This window comes from Cynocephalus volans, chromosome 4, assembly GCF_027409185.1.
Source record: "Cynocephalus volans isolate mCynVol1 chromosome 4, mCynVol1.pri, whole genome shotgun sequence".
Classification (NCBI taxonomy): domain Eukaryota; kingdom Metazoa; phylum Chordata; class Mammalia; order Dermoptera; family Cynocephalidae; genus Cynocephalus; species Cynocephalus volans.
The window spans coordinates 129,509,800-129,535,564 of NC_084463.1; the positions used below are offsets into that span (position 1 = coordinate 129,509,800).

The 25,765-nt window shown below is 39.0% G+C and overlaps 1 protein-coding gene across 3 annotated transcripts in view; it reads right to left on the minus strand.

The window, feature by feature from the left end:
- MPPED2 (metallophosphoesterase domain containing 2) overlaps positions 1–25,765 on the minus strand; it is a 176,247-nt gene that overhangs the window by 86,647 nt on the left and 63,835 nt on the right. For all 3 annotated transcript variants that reach the window (XM_063093911.1, XM_063093913.1, XM_063093912.1), the window contains exon 4: positions 5,359–5,584. In XM_063093911.1, coding sequence (XP_062949981.1) covers positions 5,359–5,584 — 226 coding nt within the window. The remainder of the gene's footprint in view (positions 1–5,358; positions 5,585–25,765) is intronic.

The following is a 25,765-nucleotide window of genomic DNA, read 5'->3' on the forward strand; positions in this document are numbered from 1 at the left end:
TTTAGGGCCAAAGGACTTTTCTGCTGAACATAGAGATGTTTCTCTCTTTTCTTCTTCTTCTTTTTTTTTTGCCCAAGTTAATTACAAAGTATGACTGTGAAAATAAAATAAATGAGCCCATTCCACTCATCCCCATATCTGAATTCTATCATATGACTTGCCAATTGGTTTTCTAATCCTCTCACTCAATATCTGCTGTTAATTTGTTCGCTATTTCAAGAACTTGAAGACTGTCAGCAAAATACATGATGCATTATAAAACTTATAATTGGAAATAAAAACATCTGAAGGTTTTCTGACAGGGTAAACATAAAGTACTATTGCACTGATCAGAACAAGGAAACGTGAAAAACCTCGTAGCTATTTGTGTGCAAACACAATTAAAACGCTGCAGAGAGCAGAATCAACATTTAACTCCCCCTTTGAAAAATGCTGAGAAAATTACATCTAAATGAATGAATGAACTCAACATGTTTGTGATACGAAATGAGGGGAGAGGAAAAAATTGTGCTCACACTTTCTCTGAAAATGCAAATCCTATGGGCTTTCTCTTCCTATTTCAGCCATTTTAGAATTATACTGCCTAGGCCTGATCTAATTTTCCTGCTGTAGAAGTTAAGGCACTTCCTCCACAGTTACTAAATCTGACAAATTACACCTGGGTCCACTCTAACGTGAAAAAAATGTGCTCTTTGTTCCTGACCCCTTGGTCAGCCTAGAGATCAAATTCCTGGACATCAGAAAGCCCCACTCATATTCATTAGAAGCCACTGGAGACCAGCTCTGTGTTTCTGTTCAAGAGAAGAACAAGGTGCAGGCTGTGGCTGAACCATACAACTGCTCTGCTCCAGTCAGTGCAATAGGGACTTACTACTTTTTGCAGCTTGGCTGCTGATCAATTAGTACGTGGATTTTTTTTGGCATAGCATTTTAGTATCAAAAGAATAACTGAAATCAGAAAAAGAAGAGGCTAGTTGATCTTTAACTGCCAAGTCCCATGACTGAGTTTACCAAAACCTGCTTGCACTAAAATGCTGGCTATAGATTCAGTAACCAAAAATACAAAGATGATTTCCAAATTCTACCTCTCCTGTACCCTGGCCAGGTAGCAAGCAATTGGTTACCACAGTGGCTAGTATGTGACAGACTGGAATTTTGTCTTCTCTTTCTAACCATAGTCAGCCTTTGGAAAAGACGTTATGGAGCTGAGAGTGCATCACAAATAGAAAATCGGGAACCATGTTGATGGCAGAAAATCGACACTAGGAATATGAAAAACCTATAAGCTTCCCCAGTTAGGCTGGCCTAACCGCACAACAATGCAAGATCCTCTTCTTTGCCCTCCAAAAAAGAGAGGAAAAACTGACAGTAGGAGAAATGAAGTACATCCGCAACTGAACTATTAAAAGAAGATGCTTGATTCCTTTCTTCAAGATGCTTGGAAGAATGAGATGGTGAAGAAATATAGACAGAAGCCACAAAACCTGCCTTAAAGTCTCCTGAGGCAGGGGTCCCTTGGGGAATTCATCAACACTTGTCGTCCTTCCAAGGAGCCGCTGTCCTTCCTGGACATGGCACCCCACTTACAATTTCTTCTATTTAGGCCAATGAATTTTCCCAGACCCATCAAAGCCCATTCACATCCTTTTCCTTGGGGATCTAATAAGTACCACAGCATATTCCACTTGCAAACACATATGAATGCTCTGGTGTGTTACAAGTTTTCTACATATAGATTCCTGTTACACTGTAAATTAGAAAACACTACTTTAATTCTCCCTGGTCTTTAAGTAGCTTTTCCCTGTGCTACGAGTTACAAACATGTAATGAATACAGACTAATATTTTCTGTAGCTAAACCAAGTTATAATCCATATTGTTTTTAAATACATGAGATAGAGCTATTTTCCTGGCAATTACTTTTGAGAAATCTATGTCAGGATGTAAATCCTTAGTATTGGGGTTCTTACTTTGATTTGTTTTTAAATTAAAATCACTAGCAATATTACCAATTCAGAAGTTAATATTTTCTCCAAAAAATTCATTGGAAAAGCATGGAAATCAAACTTACTCAGTTTACATTATATCTATTGGGTTACTAAGCAGGCATTCACCTATGTGTGAATCTCAGTGATGGAAAATCCTAACTTCTGAAAGAAGAAAAGTAGAAGCTATCGTATAAGTTACCCCAAACTTTGCTTCTAGTCAAATTTTTAATGATGAAAGAAGTTAAAAATTGTATGAGACATTAAAACAATAAAGCATGCCCACAAATATGTATTCTCTTTGAAGATTCTAACTTTGGTGACCATTTAAGTGGGTGGCATATGAGAAAGTCTAGGGTGGACCCCATTATCCCTGTTCTACAACATAAATAAAGAAGTTAAGTGACTCACATAGTGTCATCTAATCAGCAGAGGCTGAACCAGGGCTAGATGCCACCCCATCTGACTCCTAGTACAACAGTCTCTTTATGAAGGTTGACAAAAGCATAAAGTTGATTGGCAACACCAACACTCCACTACTAGTAGTAATAGCTAACACTTATCAATGCTTACTCAATGCTAGGAAGTCTTCTCCGTGCTGTGGACACATGAACTGTATCTTCATAACAACCATGCAAGGGAAGTAATGTTGTTATCTCCCATTTTAGAGACAGGAAAACAGAGACATGGAGATATTAAGAAACTCACTAAGTTCCCAGGGCTGAATAAGTGGTAGAGTTGGAAAATACTGTCTTCGCTGCACGGAAATGCCATGCAGATACTCCCAAATCAATATTCTGGTTATCAGTAGTCTTGGGAATATTAATTTTAACAAAATATATTCACAGTAAGATCTACATTACTTGATACATCCAAAAATATATGATGAAAATGATGAAAAATATATGATGAAAAATATGTGATGAAGATATTGTCAACCTTTTGTCAACCTCTGAACTATTGGTCAAAACACAAAGTACTAACAATTCCAATAGATGGGGCAAATCCCATCTAAACATCTTCAATGTAAAGAGGTGCCTGATAAATCATTTGAGCTTTATGGAAATCCCAACACACATTATGTGTAACAACAACTTCAAGACAACATTTCAGAAGACTAATTAATGCTGACTATTTTCTTGACTTTACCACCCTTTACAATATTAAAATTAAAAAAAATTAAATAATATCCATTCAGTTCAGATATAAACTTTGTTTGCAGTTTACACCACCACCAAAAATGGATGATACCTCATCACAGCACATACTCTATTTGAATTACTATTTTTTAAAAATTTCTTGAGACGTTGCAAGATCTTCCTCAAGACCTAGAAATCATTCCTTCATTCCTCCCAGTTGTAATCTAAACCCTATCCTGAACAGATTTGAATCAGCTCAGATAATGGAGGCAGTTTGCTGCTGTCATCATTTCAGCAACCATCAATCCAGGGATCTTCTGAAAGCCCTGCTAGTTCAGGAATAGCCTTAAGTGTTCTGTGCCTTTTGAAGATTTTTCACAAATCACCTTAACTTATTGAAAAAATGATCTTAACTTGCATGTAGAGCTCCTCTGCCAATCAGAGTCATTCCTTAACTGTTGCAGTGTCATTAAGAGCTGGCCCCTGGAGGTGCAATTGCCCTTCCTCTCCTGCCCTCAACCCAGAAATGCTCATATCAACATCCTACATCACCCTGAGTTTAGTTTTCAGGTTACAATTTGACAGAACTAATTTCTGCTGTTTATTCTCTTTGCCTTTACCTTCTCACACATGAAAAAATTAATTGATGTACATAATAAAGCTGGATATAAACTGGATGTGCAGATTATAACCACCAATTCCTATACCACCACCACCCCTCAGTCATACTGTATACCCTGGAGTCAGACTTGCTGGGTTCAACTCTAGTATGTGAATGCTACCACTTACTATCTGTAGTGATTCTTGAGCAGTTCCCTAACCTTTCTGTGCCTGAGTTTTCTAATCTGCCAAATGAGAATCATAATAGTGCCCATCTCCCAAAGTTATTTTGAGGATTAAATGAGATAACAGATATAATGGACTTAGAACAGTTTTTAGCATATTGTAAGTACTTAAGAGTTCACAATTATTGTAAGGGTGATTTTAAACAGATATCTACTTCCTATACCTACTCATCAGTCCTTCTGGATATTGACTAGTAAAGCTATAAAAAAAAAAAAGAAAAATCTCAACTTTCTATTGTACAGAGGACAAACCAAACTGTTGATTGGAGTAGCCTATCTGAATACCCGCTGTCCTCTCCAGTCCTATCTACAACTCCTTGGGAAGGACTGGGGTACTTCTCCAGATTGAGTGGATAAAGATTAGTTCTGCTTTTTATATACAGAGAACAAAAAAAAAAAAAAAAAAGAAAGAAAGAAAGAAAAATCCTAGAAACTTCTGATATTGATGATCATCTGGTCTAACACTCCCATTTGAAAGATGACCAAACTAGCTCCAGGGGCTAAGTGACTTGCCCAAGTTCATAAAGATATTTAGTGGCAGAGCTGAGGCCAGAAAAACATTCATTATTATCCTAAGCAAACTAACTAGGCACTCTCCTAAGTCCATTGCAAATTTCACCATTTAATCCTCATAATAACCCTCTAACATGGGCATTATTTTCACCATCATAGAGAGGCAAAAAAATTGTAAAACCTGGTGATTGACAACTGATACAGCCAAGATCCAAATGCTCCCTGTCTAGCCCCAACGGATATGTGCTTGCTTCAAGTTTTCTAGAGCTTAGTTCTGAGAATTCTAGTACTGAGTTCTCAGCCAATAACTTCCAAACTGCCTGTGCATCAGCCCCGCCTGGAGGGGCTTTAAAGAATAAAGATTGGTGGGCTTCATCTTAGGAAGGAGGATCAGGGTCTGTAGGGGTAGGGCTTCAAAATCTGTATTTCTTCAGAGCTGGTCATTCGGATGTGTAGAGACATTTGAGAAACCCTAATCTAAGTAAGATATTTCACGACTGCTTCCATTATAAAATGAGAGGGAAATGAGCTACCTAAGGCGGATGGAATGTTCAGGGTATCTGAGTCTGTGTGAAGGGTATTGTGGTGACCTTCTCCCAAATCCCTCTGTGTCACACACATACATGCAGCTCCAGTGACATAAAGACATACATATCTACCAAAGCCCTACTCCCACTGATCTTGCCTAAAGAAATTTGTGTATCACAATGAAAACAAGAAGCGCTGTGTTTTGCAGCAGTACCAGAGTATGTGTTTTGCTGGAAATACGGCAATGTTTCCTTCCTCCTAATCATTTTTATTTAAAGCATCTAAGTCCGAGCCATGCTTTCTTGGTGCTGAACTAAAAAACGGAGGAGAAAACTGAATTAACACTTACCAAGGTGCACCGTATATCCTGAATCCCTTCACCGTTACCTCCGAATCTTGTAAGTATATACTGTTTGTCAGGAGGGACTGAACATTGTCAAAGTCCTCTGGTTTCAATTTGGACACAGAGGGGAAACGGTAGTAGTCCTGTTTAACAAGGTCTGCCATGAATTCCTTATCAAATGTCAGTTCATGATTCCCAGCAATCACTATTTTATATTCATATGGCAGGTTTCCTGAAATAAGAAAAAAGAGCACCAATTAGCACGTTCATTTCCCATCACAAAGTACAACAGCTGACACTGCGTGATTAGCAGACAGCTCGCCCAAATGAAATCGCTCACACATTCCTTTATATTTCCATACGAACCGGAATTTATGACTGTTCTCTCATGCTAACAAAAATGGCAATAAATAGGAGATAGGAAGCTCTTAAGAAGTTAAAAAAGCTACTAAGAAGACATTAAGTGTTCTAGGTCTGTTTCCCTCTGCTGTATGCTACAGATTCACTGTGATAAATCCACATAGTGATGAATCCACACTTTATAATTATCTAGTAAAAAGCATTTTAATCACGATCCTTAAGAGAAGGTCTGAACTTGGTTTGGTCCTCAAAAAATAAACCAACCACCTATTCTCAACAACTCAGATAACTGCTAGATATTTAGTATATCCTTGATACTAGAGCTGTGGCATAGCCAAGCCCTCCACAATTTACATAAATGAAAGGAATCACATAGTACAATTTCTTATTGCAAGTCGAATTTTAAGTTTACCTTTTGGCTTGTGAATAAAAAGAACATTATTAAGGGCCCCCTGATTAGAAAGCTAACTTTCCTCCCATTGGGATGGGACAAGAAACTGTAAAGCTTAACCCCCTTTTAATATTTATGGTATGGAAATGAGAGTTCTCGGTGTGTGCTTTTTATGCAAAAGTTTCCCGATCAAAATGAGATAGTTCTGGGAAGAAGAATGAAAGCTATAAAGGAAAACCCAAACACCAGACTTCTGCATAGATTTATAATGTTTGAATAAGGTACAGATCATACATATTAATAACTCACCGTGATGCTATAAGAAGCGAAATCCAAAGGGAGATAGTGCCGGGCAGCTGTCCCTATCCTGAAATTAATGCTTTTTCTCTACTCTGTCACTACGCATCCTTCAAGCCTCACTGTTGGGCTGCTGCTCATTTTATTTTATTTTCGATGAAAAAAGGGTGGGACAATGGCACCTATGATTCCAGTTTCCTGAGACTACTGGGTCCAATGCAAAATTAATGTTTCCTGCTATTCCAGGAAGAATTAAAGTTACCGCAAGCAGGAAATTGGATACACTTGTTGTAAGCATTGGTCTTTACCAGCAAGCTAGCATCAATGACTTAATTAAGGAAGTTTAGTGGGGAAGAAAATTTGGGGGGAAATGTTCTGTCATCAGTCCACTTGGATTTCAGCAATGCAAACTGTACAGATTGCATGGTGAGGTCCTCACAATCTCTGCAGCACACTGAAAATGTATCTGCTAATACCGAGGTGGTTTGTAAGACTGCCAGATTATGTTTTGTAATGTTACTGGTTTTTCTTTAGCTTTTAACTTTTCAATTTCTAAAAATGCTATAAAATTTCATTATAGAATTTGCGTCAATGGGGAGGCTTAAGAGAGAGAGATGAAAGCAGTCTGATAAAAAATAACCCTGCAGAGAGATGAAACCAGAAACTGTGAGACCAAGCATCAGCAGATATCCTTGACTACTAGCCCACAATGCCGTGTGACACGTCTTTGGCCTCAGTTATTTGCAAGGCTGTGCTGAAGAGCTCACAAAAACTAAGAAGCCTCCCTCAAATGCATGTTTATGTGAGTTTGGCAGTTAGGAGTGTGATGTGTGACGTATGTTGCAAAACTACTTGTGTAGAATGGTGATGATATATTGCACAATTCCTGCACTTCAAGTGCAGATGAAAAATATATGAACAGGGCCACAAATTCCCAGCACTGCACTCGCTGGAAATTTGTGAGGCCCCACAGCTCTAACATCATGGCACTGTGACCTCATTGGACTGTTACTGCACCCCCAGATTCACGAGTGCTCCCAAAGCTGGTACAGGCAGGAAATGTTTTCCTGGATAGTCATGTGTTCCAAGCCTGGTTCTACCTGCATGAATCTCCGAGTAAAATGTTCTACTTGGACAAATCACACTGTAGTTGCCCAGTTCCCCTTTAATCATTCATGATGACGGACTCGCTGCAAACCCTCTCATTACGCACCACCACTCATGCAAGAAGGCCTGGCTTCTCAATTTGTCCTCATTTTAGTCCTTTGGTTCAGGGACAACACAGGTGAGACTAGGAAAAAGGATAAAAGAAGTACAATCTTCCCCTTCAGACCAGTTTCAAAAAAAAAAAAAAAAAAAGTAAGACTGCCTCAAAATAAATCATCATCAGGAAGACAGGTATCTTCGGTGTCTTTTAAATGAAATTTTGGAGACTCGGCATAAAGAAGTAGTCACCAAAATGAACAGCCGCAGAAACGATGATGATATTTACACGTCGCCAACAAAATCATCTCTTTCTGAGAATCCAGTAGTAGTTTCCAAATTCTATCCTCTGTTTCCTATGTTATGAGATTGTCTGACATATTTTCTTTTCTTCTGCTCTGACCTTTCATCCATAATCTGCCAACCTTTATGTTTTATATGAAAAGTGTAAACAGGGCAGCTGACAAATCTCCTGTTACGTGATGGCATTTTCATTTTTTTCCAGACTAGATTAATTTGAAAGTCTCTGAAGTCAAGCTTCGAACTTCTTGGTATTCAAATAGCATTACTTTAAAATTGTCAGACAAGGAGGTACCTGCCTGTATCATTTTATTCAGATCAGGCCATCTAAGTTGACCCTTTTGAATAAAAACAACAACAACAACAACAAAAAAAAAACAAGGAAAATAAAAAAATCCTTGCTGTGAATGACCTAAAGAACTCTACCAACTAACCAGTTCTATCTTTCCCAACGCATGGTGTAAGTTCTACTAGTGTTATATGAGATTATTTTAGGTGGAATGAAAATGAATCTTTGACAAAATGTCACATAGTTCTGTATATTTTAAAAATGCATGTTTGAAAAAATACAATATAGTGGTGTAAACAAAGATAGATAGCTGCATTTTTCTACTTATATTTATATATACATAAAATAAGAGATGATTTAAGGAAAAGTATTGAGCAAATAATAGTATAGGTAATCCACAGGTATGGCAAAGTGATCATGGTAGCGAATAAGTAAAGGAAATGTGGGAAATGAACCCATTAGCTCAGGTTAGAGCTACAGACTATAAGTGAGACCATATGCTCTAAAAGGCAGCATTTGAGTCTTACTCTATTCTGTATCTTCTGGACTTAGTGGTGTCACATAAATAGAGACTTATAAAATGAAAGTCAACTGGGTCCTTACAGTTCTAATTGACCCACACTCTTGCCACCACCTAATCCCCAAAGCAGCCATCATGAAATATTTCCAGGTTCTTCTCTAGTTCCCAGGCTCCCTCTGACCCTTCACCGGATGTGCAAAATGTCCTCTAACCACATGGACAAAAAGGGAGGCAGTCTCTTTACTTCCTCCTCTTCCGTCTTCTGGGCTTTCTAATGATTTGCCTCTTAATCTCACTCCTCCTACTCACAGAGCACCTTCCTCTTCCAGACATCTCTCTTTGATATTTTGAGCCTCTGTCTATGTATATTTGATCTTTCTCCTTAGTGAGTTTACGTTCACCCACCCCAAGAAAATAAAGACAAGCCCCCTTGACACATACCCACGTACACACGCATGCCCCACACACAACCTTAAATGTTGACCTTGATCTTGCTGCTTCATTGAGATACTTCCTCATTTCACTTCCAAACTTCTGGAAAGAGGATTCCAAAAACTCACAGCTGGAAGTCCAAATTCAGCCCACAAATGTGTTACGGTTAGCCCTCAACTAAGTTTTTTTTTTTTTTTTTTTTTTTTTTTTTAATTGAACTAACATTTAGAACTCAGGAAATATCACACAAAAATTTCTGGGTTTTAAGTTTCTTTTGGAAAATCAAAAGATCCAGCAGCACTGAGCTCCAGTCTGCCAAGAGACCTCCCCGTTCCTATTTCTTCTTATACCTGGCCCACTTATCACATTTGTTTTGCCAGATGGGTCACTATAGTATTAGATGTCACAATTTATAGACAAATGGTTTCACAGAATTTACCTAATACAATCTGGCTTGTTTCTATTCTCTTTCAAAAGCTTCCCTGGAATGTTGCTGATAACCATCTAATAGCCAGAGCCAAGGCTTTCTTCTCAGTTCTCACTTCTGTTAATGACACCTCGGTGATATCACTGTCCCTTAAAGTATCGAATCTCTTGCTTCCTGCTGCTGCACTCTCAAGTTCTCCTCCAGCCCCTCTGGTGTTTCCTTTCCTCTCTTTTCTTCCTCAGCTCCCTTCGCATCACATCTCATTTGCAGATTATTCCGTCATACTCTCCTTCATCTTTCTTTGCATGGATATCACTTAATTCTTTCTTACTGTACTTCTCACATTTTTATTCTGCATGGTCCAATTTTTACACTATTACAATTTAACCTGTGGAGGAAGGGTGAGGTTATGAGTGGGGACTCTGCAGGCTCTGCTATGAGTTAGCTGTATGGCTTTGGACAGATTCCTTATGTTCTCTAGGGTGCACGAAAACATGCGGGTAATAACAGCACCTACCTTGTGGGTGTAGCGAAGATAAAACGAGATAAAGCTTCCAAAGCACATGCATGTAGGGTAAAGAATGAGTGCATATTAACTGTGATTACTCCATTTTTCAGTTTTGCTTTTCACATGTGACTTGTCTCCCCCAAGACTTAACGTCATGGATCGTGGCTTGTGGTTCCTTATTTGACCCAAAATACCTAGTTCAATATCTTCAAAATAGCAGGCATACACTTCATATTTGTTGAATAAGTGAAGGAAGGAATGAACCTCTGCAAGATTCACTAGGAGGTTCCGCAGAATTCCAGGAATTGGATATGTCACCTTGGGCTAAGAAAAGGTTTAAGCCAGTGTCACGTTTTCTTCTAAGTTTAAGCCCTTGTGAGGTGTCCTGTTCTCTTCCACTGACATCCACTCAAGCCAACTAACCTCCAACTAACCCCTTTTAAACTACAGTTTTCTCACACATAAATGAAATAAAACAATAATACTACCTTAAAAGTCTGACAAGGATTAGACAAGATCGTTCACATAAAAACCTGCACAATTTCTGACACTTTATATTCTCTTGAAAGACATTAGCTGGGTTGTTACTGTTATTATGATGATGATGATTACCCTTTCCAATTGCCATGTAAGAAATCTTTAGTTTGTCCATTAATTGGATCACTCTCTGGTGCCAGGCACAATGTCACCACTCTCAAAGGAAAGCATCTGAAGGTTGAAAATAAAACTTTGATTTTTCTAATGGCAGAAACTGGCATGGTCCACTGTGTCCTTCATGCTCCCAAAGTTTTATTAGGGTCAGTAAGGTATCTGGATCTAGAGGTGAAGGTGGGTGGGTGGGCCTATGAGGCCTCCAACCTGAACACAGTGCCAACATAGCCACCTCAGCTGAGATGATCCTAATCTCGCACAACGTGTGCCCTGAACACACCACTTCTTTCTCCTTCTCTTGCCCAGATACCCATCTCTTTCAGTATTTACTGAACACCAGAAAAATGTTCCAGGACTGGCCTCTCATTTACAAATGAATAGTAGAACTTGTCATAGATAACAGCTAGGCTCTGCTTCTCTCAAGAGTGATGACATTTGGAATATCCCCAATTTCTTCTTTGAATCAGATGAGGGTACTCTTCTATGAGCATGTAGCAAGGAACAGAATATCTAGAAAAGTTTAAGATCTTCAGCTACGCACACATCTGATGTAAATCTATAACAACTCTAAAACAAACACATGGTGACTTTTGTCAAGGTCAGCCTCCCTTCCTTATAAAATGCTGGAGTCACTCACAGTGGCTCCTATGAATCACAGCACATGAACCCAGAAGAAAGTTGTGCTCAGTGAAGCCTCGCCCGGGCTGGAGCAGAGCAATGTGAAGAAAGAACAGGGCTGAGGGGAGGGATCTGCTCCCGCATTCACCAGAGCAGCTCTGCTTTCCTTGATTTTACAACCTGGGGAAAGATTTCTTTTTAAGAAATTTACCCCCGGCTTGAAAAAATTAAAATGAAAAGCCATTGATTTATTCAACTCCATTTTATTGATGTAACTGAGTGCCAGAGGGGTACTGCCACTTGCTAAGCAAAGTTATAGGACACATTGGTGGCACAATGGGACAAGAATCTAGCTCTTTGGCCTCCCAGGCCAGTATTCTTTCAGGTGACCCCCAAGTGTGTAACAGCCTGATAAAGTCTGGCTCAGGGTCTACCTCTTGCATGAGTCACCTTCATACCATTCTCACATCTATGGTGTTCTTTTCTCTATTTCTAAGTAGTTATGGCCCTTTTTATTTGTACCTTGAAGCAGAATTCCCCATTCTAGATGCCTTATTGGCTATGTCACGGACTTCTCCTCCATAGGACATGAGGCAGTGCCAACTTCATGCTATGACAGCACACATCCTGGCTCAGTTAAGGCATTCCCCAAATGCTACTTACATACTAGCTCCCAGGGGATCTTGGGAGCCCATTCAAGGAAGGAAAGGTCACAGAGAATTTGGGAGCCTACTCAATGAAGGGAAGGCCAACTTTATGTGAAGACCAAGAATTCGAAAACTTGTTGGCTATATTTTGAGAACTAGAATGAGACTTTGATAGGAGAATGGAAATCTGAGGCAATAAACCCAGACATCTACAGGGATTACAAAGGTTTAAAAAAAAAAAAAAGCAATGTGAATTAGACTAGATAGACGATATCAGAGAGCAGTGAGGACCAGGGCACATGTGCATCACCAGTATAAAATAAACATATATAAGCATTATTCTAGCCAAACAAGGTCCCCTTGCTGGCTTGCCCCTCTCCGCCAATAAAAGTTAATGTCCCTCAAAATTAAGTATCATGCAACTACAACCTATTTTTCTGCTGTAAATATTTATAGAATGTATTCCTCTAGTAAATTCAAGTTCAAGTCAAACCAAAATCCAAGGTCATTTCCAGAATACTCACTTTTCCTGGGAATTTGCCTGCCACCTACTAGAAGATGGCCCTTCCCCACACTCTTCATTCCTCATGAATGGGAAGTATGGGAAATAGGGGCAACCAAAATGGACCCTCAGGTTGTGGCTAATGCCAAACACCACCTTCCCCATGCCCCATGTTCTATCAGGGATCTGGTAAGCAAGGCTGTTTGATTGCTATCTCCTACTTACTTCTGCTAAACCAAGGGAAAAGCCCCAGCATACAGCTATAATTCTTTGCAAAAAGAGCGTCCAAAAGCAAACATGGCTTGCCGGGATTCCTGGGGAAAAGAAAATTTAGTTCTATAAAGGTGACAAATTTTAAGATCTCCAATTCCTATGCTTACTCCTTTCTATTTTCCTAAATTATAGATTTTGAAGATATGTGAGGAGACCAAAAATGTCTGTGGCATAGCACTCACAGTAAATAAAGCTTACTCTGTAGCAGGAAGTAAAACAATAGAAAGATAGTAGTCAGAACAGAAGAGTTCTGGCTCTCAGGTGCCCAAGAAAATCAAACTACAAGGCGCAGGCTTCAGGCTCACCTTCCCTTGCCAATATGCTAGGAAAAAACAAAAACTAACTTTCCTGGATTAAAAAGAATCAAACAGATATATAGTCAGACCTATTATCATGGGACAGTTTCTAAACAAAAGAGATATTACAATTTGATCGCATTTCTGAAAACTTCAGTCTGCATGGGGCAGTGCCAGGGGTCTGTTTTAAAGCACTGTTCCCCAATGCCAGTGATATAAAGGGACCTTGTTATACTCTCAAGGTAGACAGAAGGAAATTTTTACTATTTAAAATTATTATTATATTTTTAATATCATGACTCCAGCAGGAACAGGGGAAAATGTTCAAACTCTTGAAGGCTCTGTATTCCACTGAGGAATGAATAAGAATAATCTGGGCTTGAAAACTGGCCAAGCAGAAAATTCTGCAAGAAAATGAAAGGAAAAAAATAATACCAATGGCTATGGGGATGGAAGAACTATGAGGCTCGGGGATGGCTATGGAGATATTTCATCTAAATTCCTTCCTTGGCGATTACTGGGGCTGATAGCAAAGAAAGGTTGAGTCCAGCCTGAAGGCAGGGACGAGGCAGAGCCCACCTCTCGCTGCTGTACACCTAACCCTACAAAAAAGGTTTGGTCCTTAATTGGTGCCCACCACCTACTCGTTAAATGAAGGAAAGGACCTCCAGAAATCCCTCTTGGCTCCACGGTTTGCACTCACTTGCCTCAACCACAAAACCACCAGAAACATTCAGTCAGGGCAAGCTCCTTCTCTGACCTCAGTCTGTCCCCCGTCAGGCTCCATTAATTTTCACAAGTCCTGACAGCTCTAACGTTCATACTCACACTTGCTGATGGAGCCACACAGCAGGTTCAGACTGCTACTTTCTCCTCTGAAACTCATGCATTAGGGTTTCTTCCATGCTTGCAATGGGAAACCAAGTCTAAGAAATATTAAACACAGAAAACTATATTACAATAGTATTGGGGCTAAGCCAGAAACCAGGAGAATGCAAGGAATATGGAGAGAAAGCCCAGTGGTCCACGGCAGGAATTAGGGTTTAGTGTGAGAAGCCATGGCTGAAATGCTCCCTCCTCTTCTTCAGTCTCCTCCATAAAAAGAATCCCAAGTCACCAGGAGATGAGATGTTGTAAGCCTTAGTCCACATAAAGGAAACAGAAGTCCACTCCCCTTCCCCCTCAGGAAAGCAGACTCCCTCCGGACCTGTGTAGGCACCACTGCACTGATGGCAGGTGACATAATGAAGAAGTGCAAACCATGGAGAAGCAGGCCATTAGCACTGATAATTTTTAGGCACCATAAAAACAGCTCAGAGATTTGATTGTCACTCAGCAGCTCCTTGTTTGTATACATTCCTGTCTCAATCATAACCTGGTTCCAACATAACTTTTTGTGACTTACACACACATACACATGCACACACACACACACACACACACTCGTTCAAGCTCATATGTTTTTAACGACAACCACAAGGTAGTAAAAATGAGTGACAATATCCTCCTTGTTTCCCAACTGAGTATCTCTAAGTTGCCACCCAGACCAACATGGCATGTTCTAAATGTGAAGCTGTGGCTGTAACTGGCCACTGGAGCTCAACTCCAATTATACTTGAGTACTACCATCTGGCTGGACAACAGGAATCATAATCTCTTTTACTGTTTATTTTATTTAACCTTTCCCTTACAAATGAGGGCCTTGGCTTGTTGAAAAAGATTTATACCACATACAACAAATTTTATCAGAACAATCAGACTATCTCCTAAAGACCCTTCGATCTACTTCCTTGGGCTTCAAAACACTAGATCCCAATCAGGGTTCCACTGGATAGTCGCAAGAAAAATTGGCAAAGACATTGTCAAGTCTAATCTCAATCAGCTGAGTGCATGTTTATATCACTCAGATTTCTAGGAATATATGAATATATGGCATAAGGGAAAGAGCATGGGCTTTGGAGTAAGATTTAGGATCAAGTTCCTGGTTCTGTCACTTATAACCTATGAAACTCAAATTCAAAACAGGCTGTTAAAGCTTCATATTACTCATCAGAAAAAAGAATTGTACGACCTATATAACAAAGTGAACAGGAAGATTAAGTGAGATCAGAAATGCCCTAATACAATACCTGACACACGAAGGATGATTATTATTATCATTATTTTTACCCTGTCTTCTGTTTTGCTTTGTAACTTTATTCAGGATAAGGGGCCCATCTCCTACTTCCTACCACTTTAAAAGAGTATTCAGTAAATATCTTTAAGAAACTAGTAGTCTATGGTGAGCTGAAAATAATATATTGGGTTTTTTCCCCTCCAAAGCTTTTAAAAAGCAACTGAGAAAAATGTGTTCCTCCTAGCAATTATTATAAAATAAGTGACAATTATTCTACTGATTAGAGGAACAAATGCATACCCTATGTGTTTGCATTTTAAACCATTAAGTATAGTGAAGATCAAATTTAAATAAAAGCAAAAAGGCCATATCTTTTAAAAGAAATAACAGGCTTTTAGAGGCTTTTTAGGTTCCCTTCCTCCTTAACCCCACAAATGGGAATAAAAAATCTTTTTTTAATAACTCCTATTGTTTTTGTGTGCTGAAATAATGTTTGGGCAAATGAATGCAGTATTTCAGTATGCAGTGATTCTGAGGGACAGGGCTGCAGAAGCCAGAATGGAAGGTTGACAGTGGATATAAAATCTCTGCCTTAACAGCGCCACCGGGGCTAGATGAAAATGGTCTTACAGAACTTGATTAAAACTAAATTGAAAAAGAACATATTTGGCTAATATTGCATTAGACTAAAATATAGAAATGAACCCTAATATTCTCAAAATCTAATAAGAAAAAGCCATCTCAATTTCCAAACTTTCAAAGCATCTTCTTTAAATGCATCACAGATCAATTTACATGGTACTTTTGCCAATAAGCAAAACCAAATCACAGGTTCCAATTGGCTTATATTGGAAAGTGTGAGAGCAAATGCTAGAAAATGCAATTACTGCAAACAAACTCCATTTTCTCCCCTCTGAAGGGAATTTCAGGGAATATTTTATTGCCATCAAATAATATTTCTGAAGGCATCAATACACAATTCTATTTTCTTTTCAGAGTCCCCACTCACCACATAATCTAATCCACTCTACAAAATACCTTGAAATTTAGAGAAGTGCCCACGAAAGGGGATATTACCTTGCACACACATCCTATGTCAATTTTAATAATTTGCACTCTGGAAAGGAAGCCATATAGAATAAAATTTAGGATCCAGTAAAATCGACCTTTCCCATTTTATAACTGAACATTTTAATGAAGCATTTCATGGATAAAATGTACAAAGAAACCTCTTGGGGAAGGTTACTTTCATCAATAGTGACAGTGATAAGACAGAGAGAATGGAGATGATATTCATTTACATTTACTCCTAAAAAAGAGCTCCACTTAATCAGAGCAACACTTACTCCTAAAAAGAGCTCCACTTAATCAGAGCTGGTAAGAAGACTTCCTGGGAAGTATGAAATCATGAAGCCTTCTTTGCATAAGATTTTGTTTCTACTGGAACAACAATTCCAACAGTCTCCAATATCTTTTGGGGGAAATAGCTTTGTGGCCTAATGCCACAAGCCTCCCCTCTGGCACGAAGCGGTACAAAGTACGTAGCTTCATGCCAGTATGTATGAGTATAATTCCTCAGGAAGAAGGGATTTCTGCAAAGTCCATCATGGCCCTTGGGGCCCAAGGTTCCAAGAAGTGGAGTGGGAGGTCTATTTCACTTTCTACATTTTCATTCCTTACCCACGCTTTTCTAGTTTCTAGAAATCTAATCCCAGCATCTTAAAGCTACAATTTAAGAGATAAATTTACACTGTCTTCCTAAATCTATGTTTTCGCATAAGTGGTAGACTCAAGGCAAAAGGTATTCTTTAAAGATCTTCCTTAAATAATTCGATTAAATATTTTAAGGAATTTGGGTAATCAGAACACTGCTGGAGAGTGAACTCTGTGTGCTGAACACTGTTCCCAGCAAGACGATAAAATGAAAGACAAAGCAGAGGGGATCTTTGTTCTGTGAGGGTCCCTGTTCCTAAACATTCGAAATCAGGTTAATACACACTGTCTTAGCCTTAACTGTTCGTTGAAACACATGTCAATTTCTCCCCCTCACTGTACATATATATACCCTCTGACAAGGCATGGATTCCCCCTATCTTTTGGTTGACTTCTGTTGTGGGCTGAATTATGTCTCTCCCAAATGCATATGTTGAAGCCCTCAACCTCAGTACCTCAGAATAGGACTATATTTAGAGATAGGGCCTTTATGGAGGTGGTTACTTTGAAATGAGGCCATTAGGGTGGGGCTAATCCAATCCCACTGGTGTCCTTATAAGAAGAAACTTGGACACACCAACACCAGGGATGCACATACACAGAGGAAGGACCACGTGAGGACACAGCCAGAGGGTGGCCATCTGCAAGCCAAGGAGAGAGGCCTTAGAAGAAACCAAACCTGCCAACACCTAGCCTCAGTACTATGAGAAAATTAATTTCTGTTGTTTAAGCCACCCAGTCAATACTATTTTGTTATGGCAACTCTAGCAAATGAATACACCTTCCTAGAAAGCAGCCTTTGCTTAATCCTTCCTACACTAAAGCTGGTGTGATCTTATCAAAATAAAAATCTGATCATATATGCTTCCTCCACACACTTAAACACTCACCCACTTTAAAGTCCTCTCAGAGTCTCTATTATTACCTCCAGACAACAGGCCAAACTCCCTGGTGTGGTGTGTAGACCTCTGTGATCTGGCTCCTGCAAGCCACTCCTCCACTCATATCTTGAGCTCTGCGCTTACCAAGTGCTTTCAGTTCATGGAATGAGAATTTGTTTACAGAGTTGTCTCTCTCTCCCACGTGACTAGGAACCTCAGGAAGGTTCAGATCATATTCTATTCATCTCTGTATTCCCAACAGGCTTCAATAATTATTTATCAAATGGATGGATGAATGAAGAAATAATTCTATCTTGGCAGAAAATCATGTGGATAGGAGTAGTTAGAATCTCAATTTTGGATTCAAGATGACCTTAAAGTGTTACAAATCCTATTTTTATTTTATTCTAGAATGTCACCAATTATATACATCACAAGACATACTGCTCACTTGCTATTAAAAAACTAAATCTGATTTAAAAGACCTGTTATAAGGGGGACTTTTTTTCCTGGGGAAGGCAAAAGGGGGCAAAGAGACTGGACTCAAGTCTGTTAAATGATTGAACAAATGTTTGGATGAGTAAATGAATGGATGAACTATACACGTCATATTGTGTTGCAGTTTCAAAAGAGAAGGGAATTATTGCTGCATGGTTACCATTACTCACGTAAAGATTTTTCCAGCCCTTATTCCTAGGATTCAGTAGCTCAGAGGAGATAATCAATAGGCGGAGTTAATGGAATAGTCATTCATTATTTGAAAAAGGTGCCTGTTATTTCTTCTTCATTGTATCTCTTCGTCTAAAAGTTTTCAACCCTAGGCCTCTCAGGCAAACCACTGCTGTTTTTACAGCTGGCTTTGCAGAGGCCATTCTTTATACATAACTCTACTGCCGAGGCCCAAACAGGACATGTATGTGCATCTTCTCAGGCCCCCAAGTCACTGGGTCAGATGAAAGAATCCACACTAAATTTATGTGCAGGGCCAGTTCTTGCCTTTTGCTTCCAACAAAAAATCAAGGGGCAGCAGGGTGCTCCTGACCTCCTATCCTCTAGTTACAGGCTTATTAAAATTCCAACCTACCAGAGATCTCAGAGATCAGAACCATTTTTTCTATGGAATGGGAAACGAAGACCTAGCAAGGTTACATGACTCCTATAACGTCACCAATTGACATAATTGCAACACAAAACTCCTGATTTTGCAGATAGACACACTCCTCCTCCACCATATAACACAATTACAGAGTCAGTGTTTGAGCCACCCATGATTTAAATGATTTGCTTTACAGATCAGAAAATTTAGGTTCAGAAAAACTGAGAGACTTTTCTGAAGACTGTGCCTACAATCATGAATCCTGATTCTTAAAATCATTCTGCCACTATGAGCAAGTATCATCCAATCATACCCAGGGCATATAGGCACTCATTTCTTCGTACTCGTAGACACTGAGGGCTGCTCAAATCTCATTGTTGGGATACTCTCTCCTATTCTTTTTTTACCCTCTATATTATGGTTTAAGTCTATTTTCTTTCATTTGACTCATGGACGGCATCTGTTTAGTCACTTTATTTTGAGCTCAAATCAGAGAGTAAATTAAGATGACAGGATCATGACCTCTCTGGATTGAGCTGCCACTCTTCCAAACTTTTCTTCTCTCTCTGATACTATTACTGAGGCACTGCAATGAAACCCAATGGTTAAGATCTTCCATAATGTCAATTTCCCAATTTCTACTTTTTTTCCCCCCATCAATAGGTGAGGAGCTACATTTGCTTACCCTCAGCCAGTATGGCACCCCTTTTTCATACCAAAACCACCAACTTGGTTTCTCCAGGTTGGAGCAAAAGATAGTCTAGATTGATATCTTCTTATAATATGTAGGCTCATCTCGAGCTACATTTCATTAATTTCTGTATGTCCCAAATTCATTTCTACATGTCTCAGAAATACTAGTTTTCAGTTTTTACTGGGATTATTCTACTTAGAGTGGGAGCTGACGTCAGGATCACTGACTCTTAAATGGTGAAAATGAAGGACAAACTTCTTTGAAAAAGGCTACTTTTATTTATTTTTTAAAACTGAATTATTTTGGAGTGTTTTGACTGAAAAACTGGAGATAAGATAGACTGGTAGGAAAACATGGTATTTTTGCAGGATTTATTATAATCCTCCAGAACCGAGAACTCCAACCACTTCTATTCAAATCTATCCAAACCTTGTAAAATTGATCCCATCTCTTTTTTCACTTTCACTTTTTCTTTGCACAGAGGATGCCAACCCTAGACAGCAAAGAGAGCAAGAAAAGTAAGCTGCTCCGAACAGACAGCCATCAGCCACAACACGCAATGATGAGTTCTGCCTCTCAGACCTTTGGAATCTGACCACATAACAGGAATCAAGGGACATAGGGGGCTTGAAACCTCTCTTCCTGTGTAATATATGAGTCTGGTGGTTGCTCTATGTCATGGGCAAGAGATGAAACCAAAGAAAAAAGGAAAGAAGAAGGAAGGAAGGGAGACAGGGAGGAAGAAAAAGAAATGAAGGAAAAGAAAAAAGGTGAAAAATTTCAAGATAAAAAAAGGAAACAAGGTGATATGCATGGTATTTTCAAATGTTACACAAGGCTGTCTCAATCACTGGCCAAGCCATGCCACAGTGCTGTCCCCTGAATTATAGTAAATCATACCAAATGGACTCTATTCTAGGCTCCCTTCAAGGTACCATGCAAAAATGCTTCATGACCAGACTCATAAAGCAGATACTGTTAATGGCCTACTCAAATCCTCACCCCAACTTTTCTTGATAGCAGAGCCCCCAGTTTTGTTCACATCTTCGTCTTTCCCTGAGAAGCCTTGTGCTCAAGAAAGGTGGGCCTATTCTTAGATACAAGAGAGTGGACCCTGATTGGTCAGTAAGTCTGTTTCCCTCACCAGTGACTGGTTTAAGGAGGTGCATGTCATCTAATCCTGGTCAGTGAGACAAGAGGGGAAGTCTGGTGAAGAGCTTCTGGGAAATGGTCATCACCTATACAAAGAGACATACTATAGGGAACAGTCCTCTTTCTCCACTGACCATGGTCCAGTCTTCATGCCATTTCTGGAACTCCAGCAGTCACTCTGCAACCCTTGAGGCAAGGCCAACACATGAGAATAGGAGAGAATACTGAAAGAACCTGGGTTCCAGATATCGTCACTAGGACCCTAAAATCACCAAATCCTGAAAAATGCTGTATGCCCAGACTTGTTATATAAGATAATAAATATCTATCTGTAGCTTAAGCCATTTTGCTTCTTGCAGCCAAAAGTCTCCTAACTGATTTAACTTATTATGTTTACACTTCCACAAGCTCAATTAACAATGCTTCAACCAAACAAAGTTCCTGTATACCTTCTATTTCTCTTTACAACAGCCTGTTAAGATATTCTGATTTGATTTGCTGCCTCTGGCAAGGATATTCAAAGTCCCTGTAAACAAAATCAAATGATGATTACAATGAAGAGGTTTGGAACCAACACATATAACACTTACTCTGTCAGGCACCATTCACATTAACTTACTTAATCCTCACAACAGCCTTGTGAGCTACAAACTATTATCCCCTTTTACAGATGAGGCAAATAAAGTCCACGGAGGTTATGATGAAATAAGAGTAGAAGAGAATGGCCTGGTTAAGGATGACAGTATGTAGACTGTGTCCCTAAAAATGGCAATCCATATTACTTTAAGCAAGAAAATGGCAGTGACCTGGCTGAGAGCTATGGAAGAGCTCATTAAAGCTCCAATTATCAGGACTCATCAGTAGGGAATCTGATTCAATAGGTCTGAGCTACATTCCAGGAATTTGAATTTTTAACCACCTGCCTGAGAGATTCTGTTTAGAAGGGAAGAATCAGGAGCTAGAGAAAACTGAGCTGGCCAAGATTTGCGGGATATCGTAGAATGAATTGAATTGACTGGTTTCTCCTGATCTATTAATTCCTTTTCAAGTAGGTATGCACCAAGCTTCAAAAGTTAAATCCTATAAGAGTGGTTATATAATCTTAATTCTTTATAGATTTAGAATCGCAAACTAATTTAATTTGCTTCCTAAATCCTATAGGACCCTAAAAGTTGCGTGTATTGTCTTGTCTTCTTGAGAGCCTTATTCATGTACTAGCCCCAGCTTGTCTCACAGACATGCTAGGAAACTCCTGCAACAGACATGGAAAAGACTACAATGTGAAGGAAACGTGAAAATCCCACCAAGCCAAGGTCACAGTCATTTCAGAAACTTCTTAATAGAGATAATTGAAATTCTGGACTGGCCATAAAGAATCAAAATAAAGTAAGTATATATTTTCACTATGGTGGCCATTTTCTGTCTACCACAGAGAGAGCATTAATGTAACCAAAGATAAATGACACTAAACCAGGAACAGAAAACACATGGTATGTGAGTAACCACACCCCCAGCTACAGCACAGCAGACAGTGCTAATCAATCTTATAATCTTTCCCACAACTCTGGATGTAACATGAGGATCCTTCTTAACAAAGTGCTTTGAGGCACCACTTGCAATTGATCAGAGCTGCCAATGTGATGAACTCTCTCTGCTATACCTGCACTGAAACCCCCTCAAAACACGAATAAAAATTAAGATCTCTCCCTTCTAAAAAAATATTTAAATAGCATGCATTCATTTTTTCAGATTCTCTTCTGGTGCATCCAAATCTCATTATTATTATTTCTGTAGCTCTTCATTTCTGGTACATAGAGGGCACTTGGATAAATGTTTGCTGAATTTAATTTTTTTCTACTACTTTGGCCAAAGGATTTGTCATTTCCCTAACATGAATATTAAACTCAGAAGAGCCCACGAAGCACTGGAACCAAAACAGTTAATTAGCAAGTCACCAAGGCTGGTAGCAAGAAACAGGAGACATGGCTTAGGAAGCTGCCCATTTTTCTTGTAATAAAGAAAAAAAGACAGTAATTCTAAGAACATTTATTAACCCCCCAGTATGGGTAATTGCCATCAGATGTGGGTCTGTCAGTCTTGCATTAACATAAGCTACTGCCTCTTGGTTTTCAATGGCACAGTAATGTGCGTGATACTGTAAATTAGTGCTAACGCTGGAATTTCGAGAACCAAGCCCTGTGTCCAGCAAATGGTTTTAAAAGAATTTCACTCTCAATGGTTGCTTGCCCAGAAGAAATTCATTTTGTGTTAAAAAGAAAGAAAGAAAACAAGGAGGCATTCAACTGAGCAAGCATTTTCTTAACTCATTTTAAGATAATCTCTTACATATACCAACAATTTCTCCAATGGGTGGAAACATGGAAAGAGACTTTGTATGGTTTGGCTGCATGCTCCATTCTATACTGGTGTACGACATAAAATAATGGAATGGTGATAAAACAAAAAAAGAAAGGCTTTATAATAGTCAGGACATGCCAACCAATTTTAAATTGAATTACACAGCCTGCTAATCTTTATGATGGGATAAAACTTCTCTCAACATTATGCATTACACTAAAATTTGCAGCCCTTCCCCCTTCCCACTTTTTGAGCTGCTACCCACTCCCCACCTCTGCACATACACCTCCCCAGTGAGAAAGCTTCTCTTCAACCCCAAAAGCATTGTTCCTGCTGCCTGGGAAGGCAGGGCACAGCTCTGTGCAAGATTTAATTTTTATAGCTATTGTGTGTACTAGGGTATACACAAACAGTATTATGAACACTGGGCATATTTTCTTAATACCATAAGCACAAATTTTTTAAAAAGAGAGATTGAAACATACATATGTGATAAAAGGGATTTTTAAAGCCAACAATATTGAGGTGCTTTGTTCAGTTTTACAAATGGACATACTGTACACCATATCTTTGATGAAGCAGCCACACTTCAGAAATTCTGAATCGTGTAAGTCTAGAAGTGGTGGTAACTGTGCAGAACAGTAAGCCTGTGTGTCTGGGATATGTCCTTGTTCATTCTGAGTGTTTTCTCTCACTCTTTAGGAGATGGCACAGGGTACTAATGTGAAGGGAAAGAGCTTATTCTGTAGGCATGGGCAACCTTAGACTTCAGCCTTTCTAGCCCTAATGAAACTAAGAGAACACGACAAGAAAATGCCTCTGTTTCTTAATCCTTCCTCCTCCTGTCACAGGAAAGGGAGTCTCCACTTTTACTTTAGTAAAATCATGTATAAACTATTTCTAAGAGATATGACCCTTCTTAAAATTTAAGCTCCTTCCTGATACTTTCCACTATGGAATGTTACTCTGTGAGGCATTTTGGCTTATTAATAATAAAAATTAAAGGCACATCCATGTACAAAGACCTGTAAACAATAAATTCGTGCTCTCTATCACTGAAATATATCTATGACTTTTTTTTTTTAACTTTTATTTTGTCGATGTACATTGTGGTTGATTATTGTTGCCCCTTACCAAAACCTCCCTCCCTCCTTTCTCTCCTCCCTCCCCCCCAACAATGTCCTTTCTGTTTGCTTGTCCTATCAACTTCAAGTAATTGTGGTTGTTATACCATCTAACCCCAGTTAGGATGGCTAAAATCCAAAAGACTCTGAACGATAAATGCTGGCGAGGTTGCGGAGAAAAAGGAACTCTCATACATTGTTTGTGGGACTGCAAAATGGTGCAGCCTCTATGGAAAATGGTATGGAGGTTCCTCAAACAATTGCAGATAGATCTACTATATGACCCAGCTATCCCACTGCTGGGAATATACCCAGAGGAATGGAAATCATCAAGTCAAAGGTATACCTGTTCCCCAATGTTCATCGCAGCACTCTTTACAATAGCCAAGAGTTGGAACCAGCCCAAATGTCTATCATCGGATGAGTGGATATGGAAAATGTGGTACATCTACACAATGGAATACTACTCAGCTATAAAAACGAATGAAATACTGCCATTTGCAACAACATGGATGGACCTTGAGAGAATTATATTAAGTGAAACAAGTCAGGCACAGAAAGAGAAATACCACATGTTCTCACTTACTGGTGGGAGCTAAAAATTAATATATAAATTCACACACACACATACAAAAAAAGATATCTATGACTTTTTTAAAACAACATTTCTCAGGCAGGCAAAGAAACCCAACATTAAGTATGAAAACTTAAACCTGAGAACTACTAAAAGAGCTTATGGCAAATTATGAGCTATAGAATATCTAGCAAGAACCACACAAGGTTTATGTTTAGGATCTTTCTAGATATCCTAAACACTCTTTTTAACCGACAGTCTCCAGTCTCACTGAGACACATATTTACTGCTGCCCAATGTGCACTGACTAATAACAGTTAGCTGCTGTCTCTCACAGACACCCATGTCTTTTGCTCCTTGTATGTTTGTCCCAGAGCCACTTGCATTTATCTCCAACCCTATTTATGCTGGCTATAGTTTTTAGCATAATCATCTAATGTAATTATATATTAATTTTAAAATAATAAAAATCTAGACGGCTTCTGTAGTCAGACTGTTTCACAAGCACTTTACACTCTTACTCACGAATACATAAACCAAAATGGAAATGTTATAAACACGACAAATTTTCAAGAAAGATGAGAAATTATATGTATGATTTGCCCAAGAAAGACAGTGCTGGTCTTTAATCACTATGTCTATGTTCAAAGGAAAGGCGTCAGCCCTACCTCAGAAGACTGGCCAAAGTACACTCATCTGTATGCCTCAAGTTAAAATAATTTATCTACATGGTTATCATTTGTATGATTTCTTGCTTTAGCTGATGAACACTTTTCAATCTCTGTCTCATTGATAAGAGAGCTTTAACTGGACTAGAAGCTGCATATGCACATAGTTGTGAAGACAGAAGTCACACACACCTTTGTACCCTAACCCTCACGTGGCCTTTTCAAAGAACAAAACCTTCATAAGCAAAACCTATAGCTGTACTACATACACATACGTTTTCAGTTTCTACCTATTTTTATAGGAGAGTAATTAGTTTACCCAC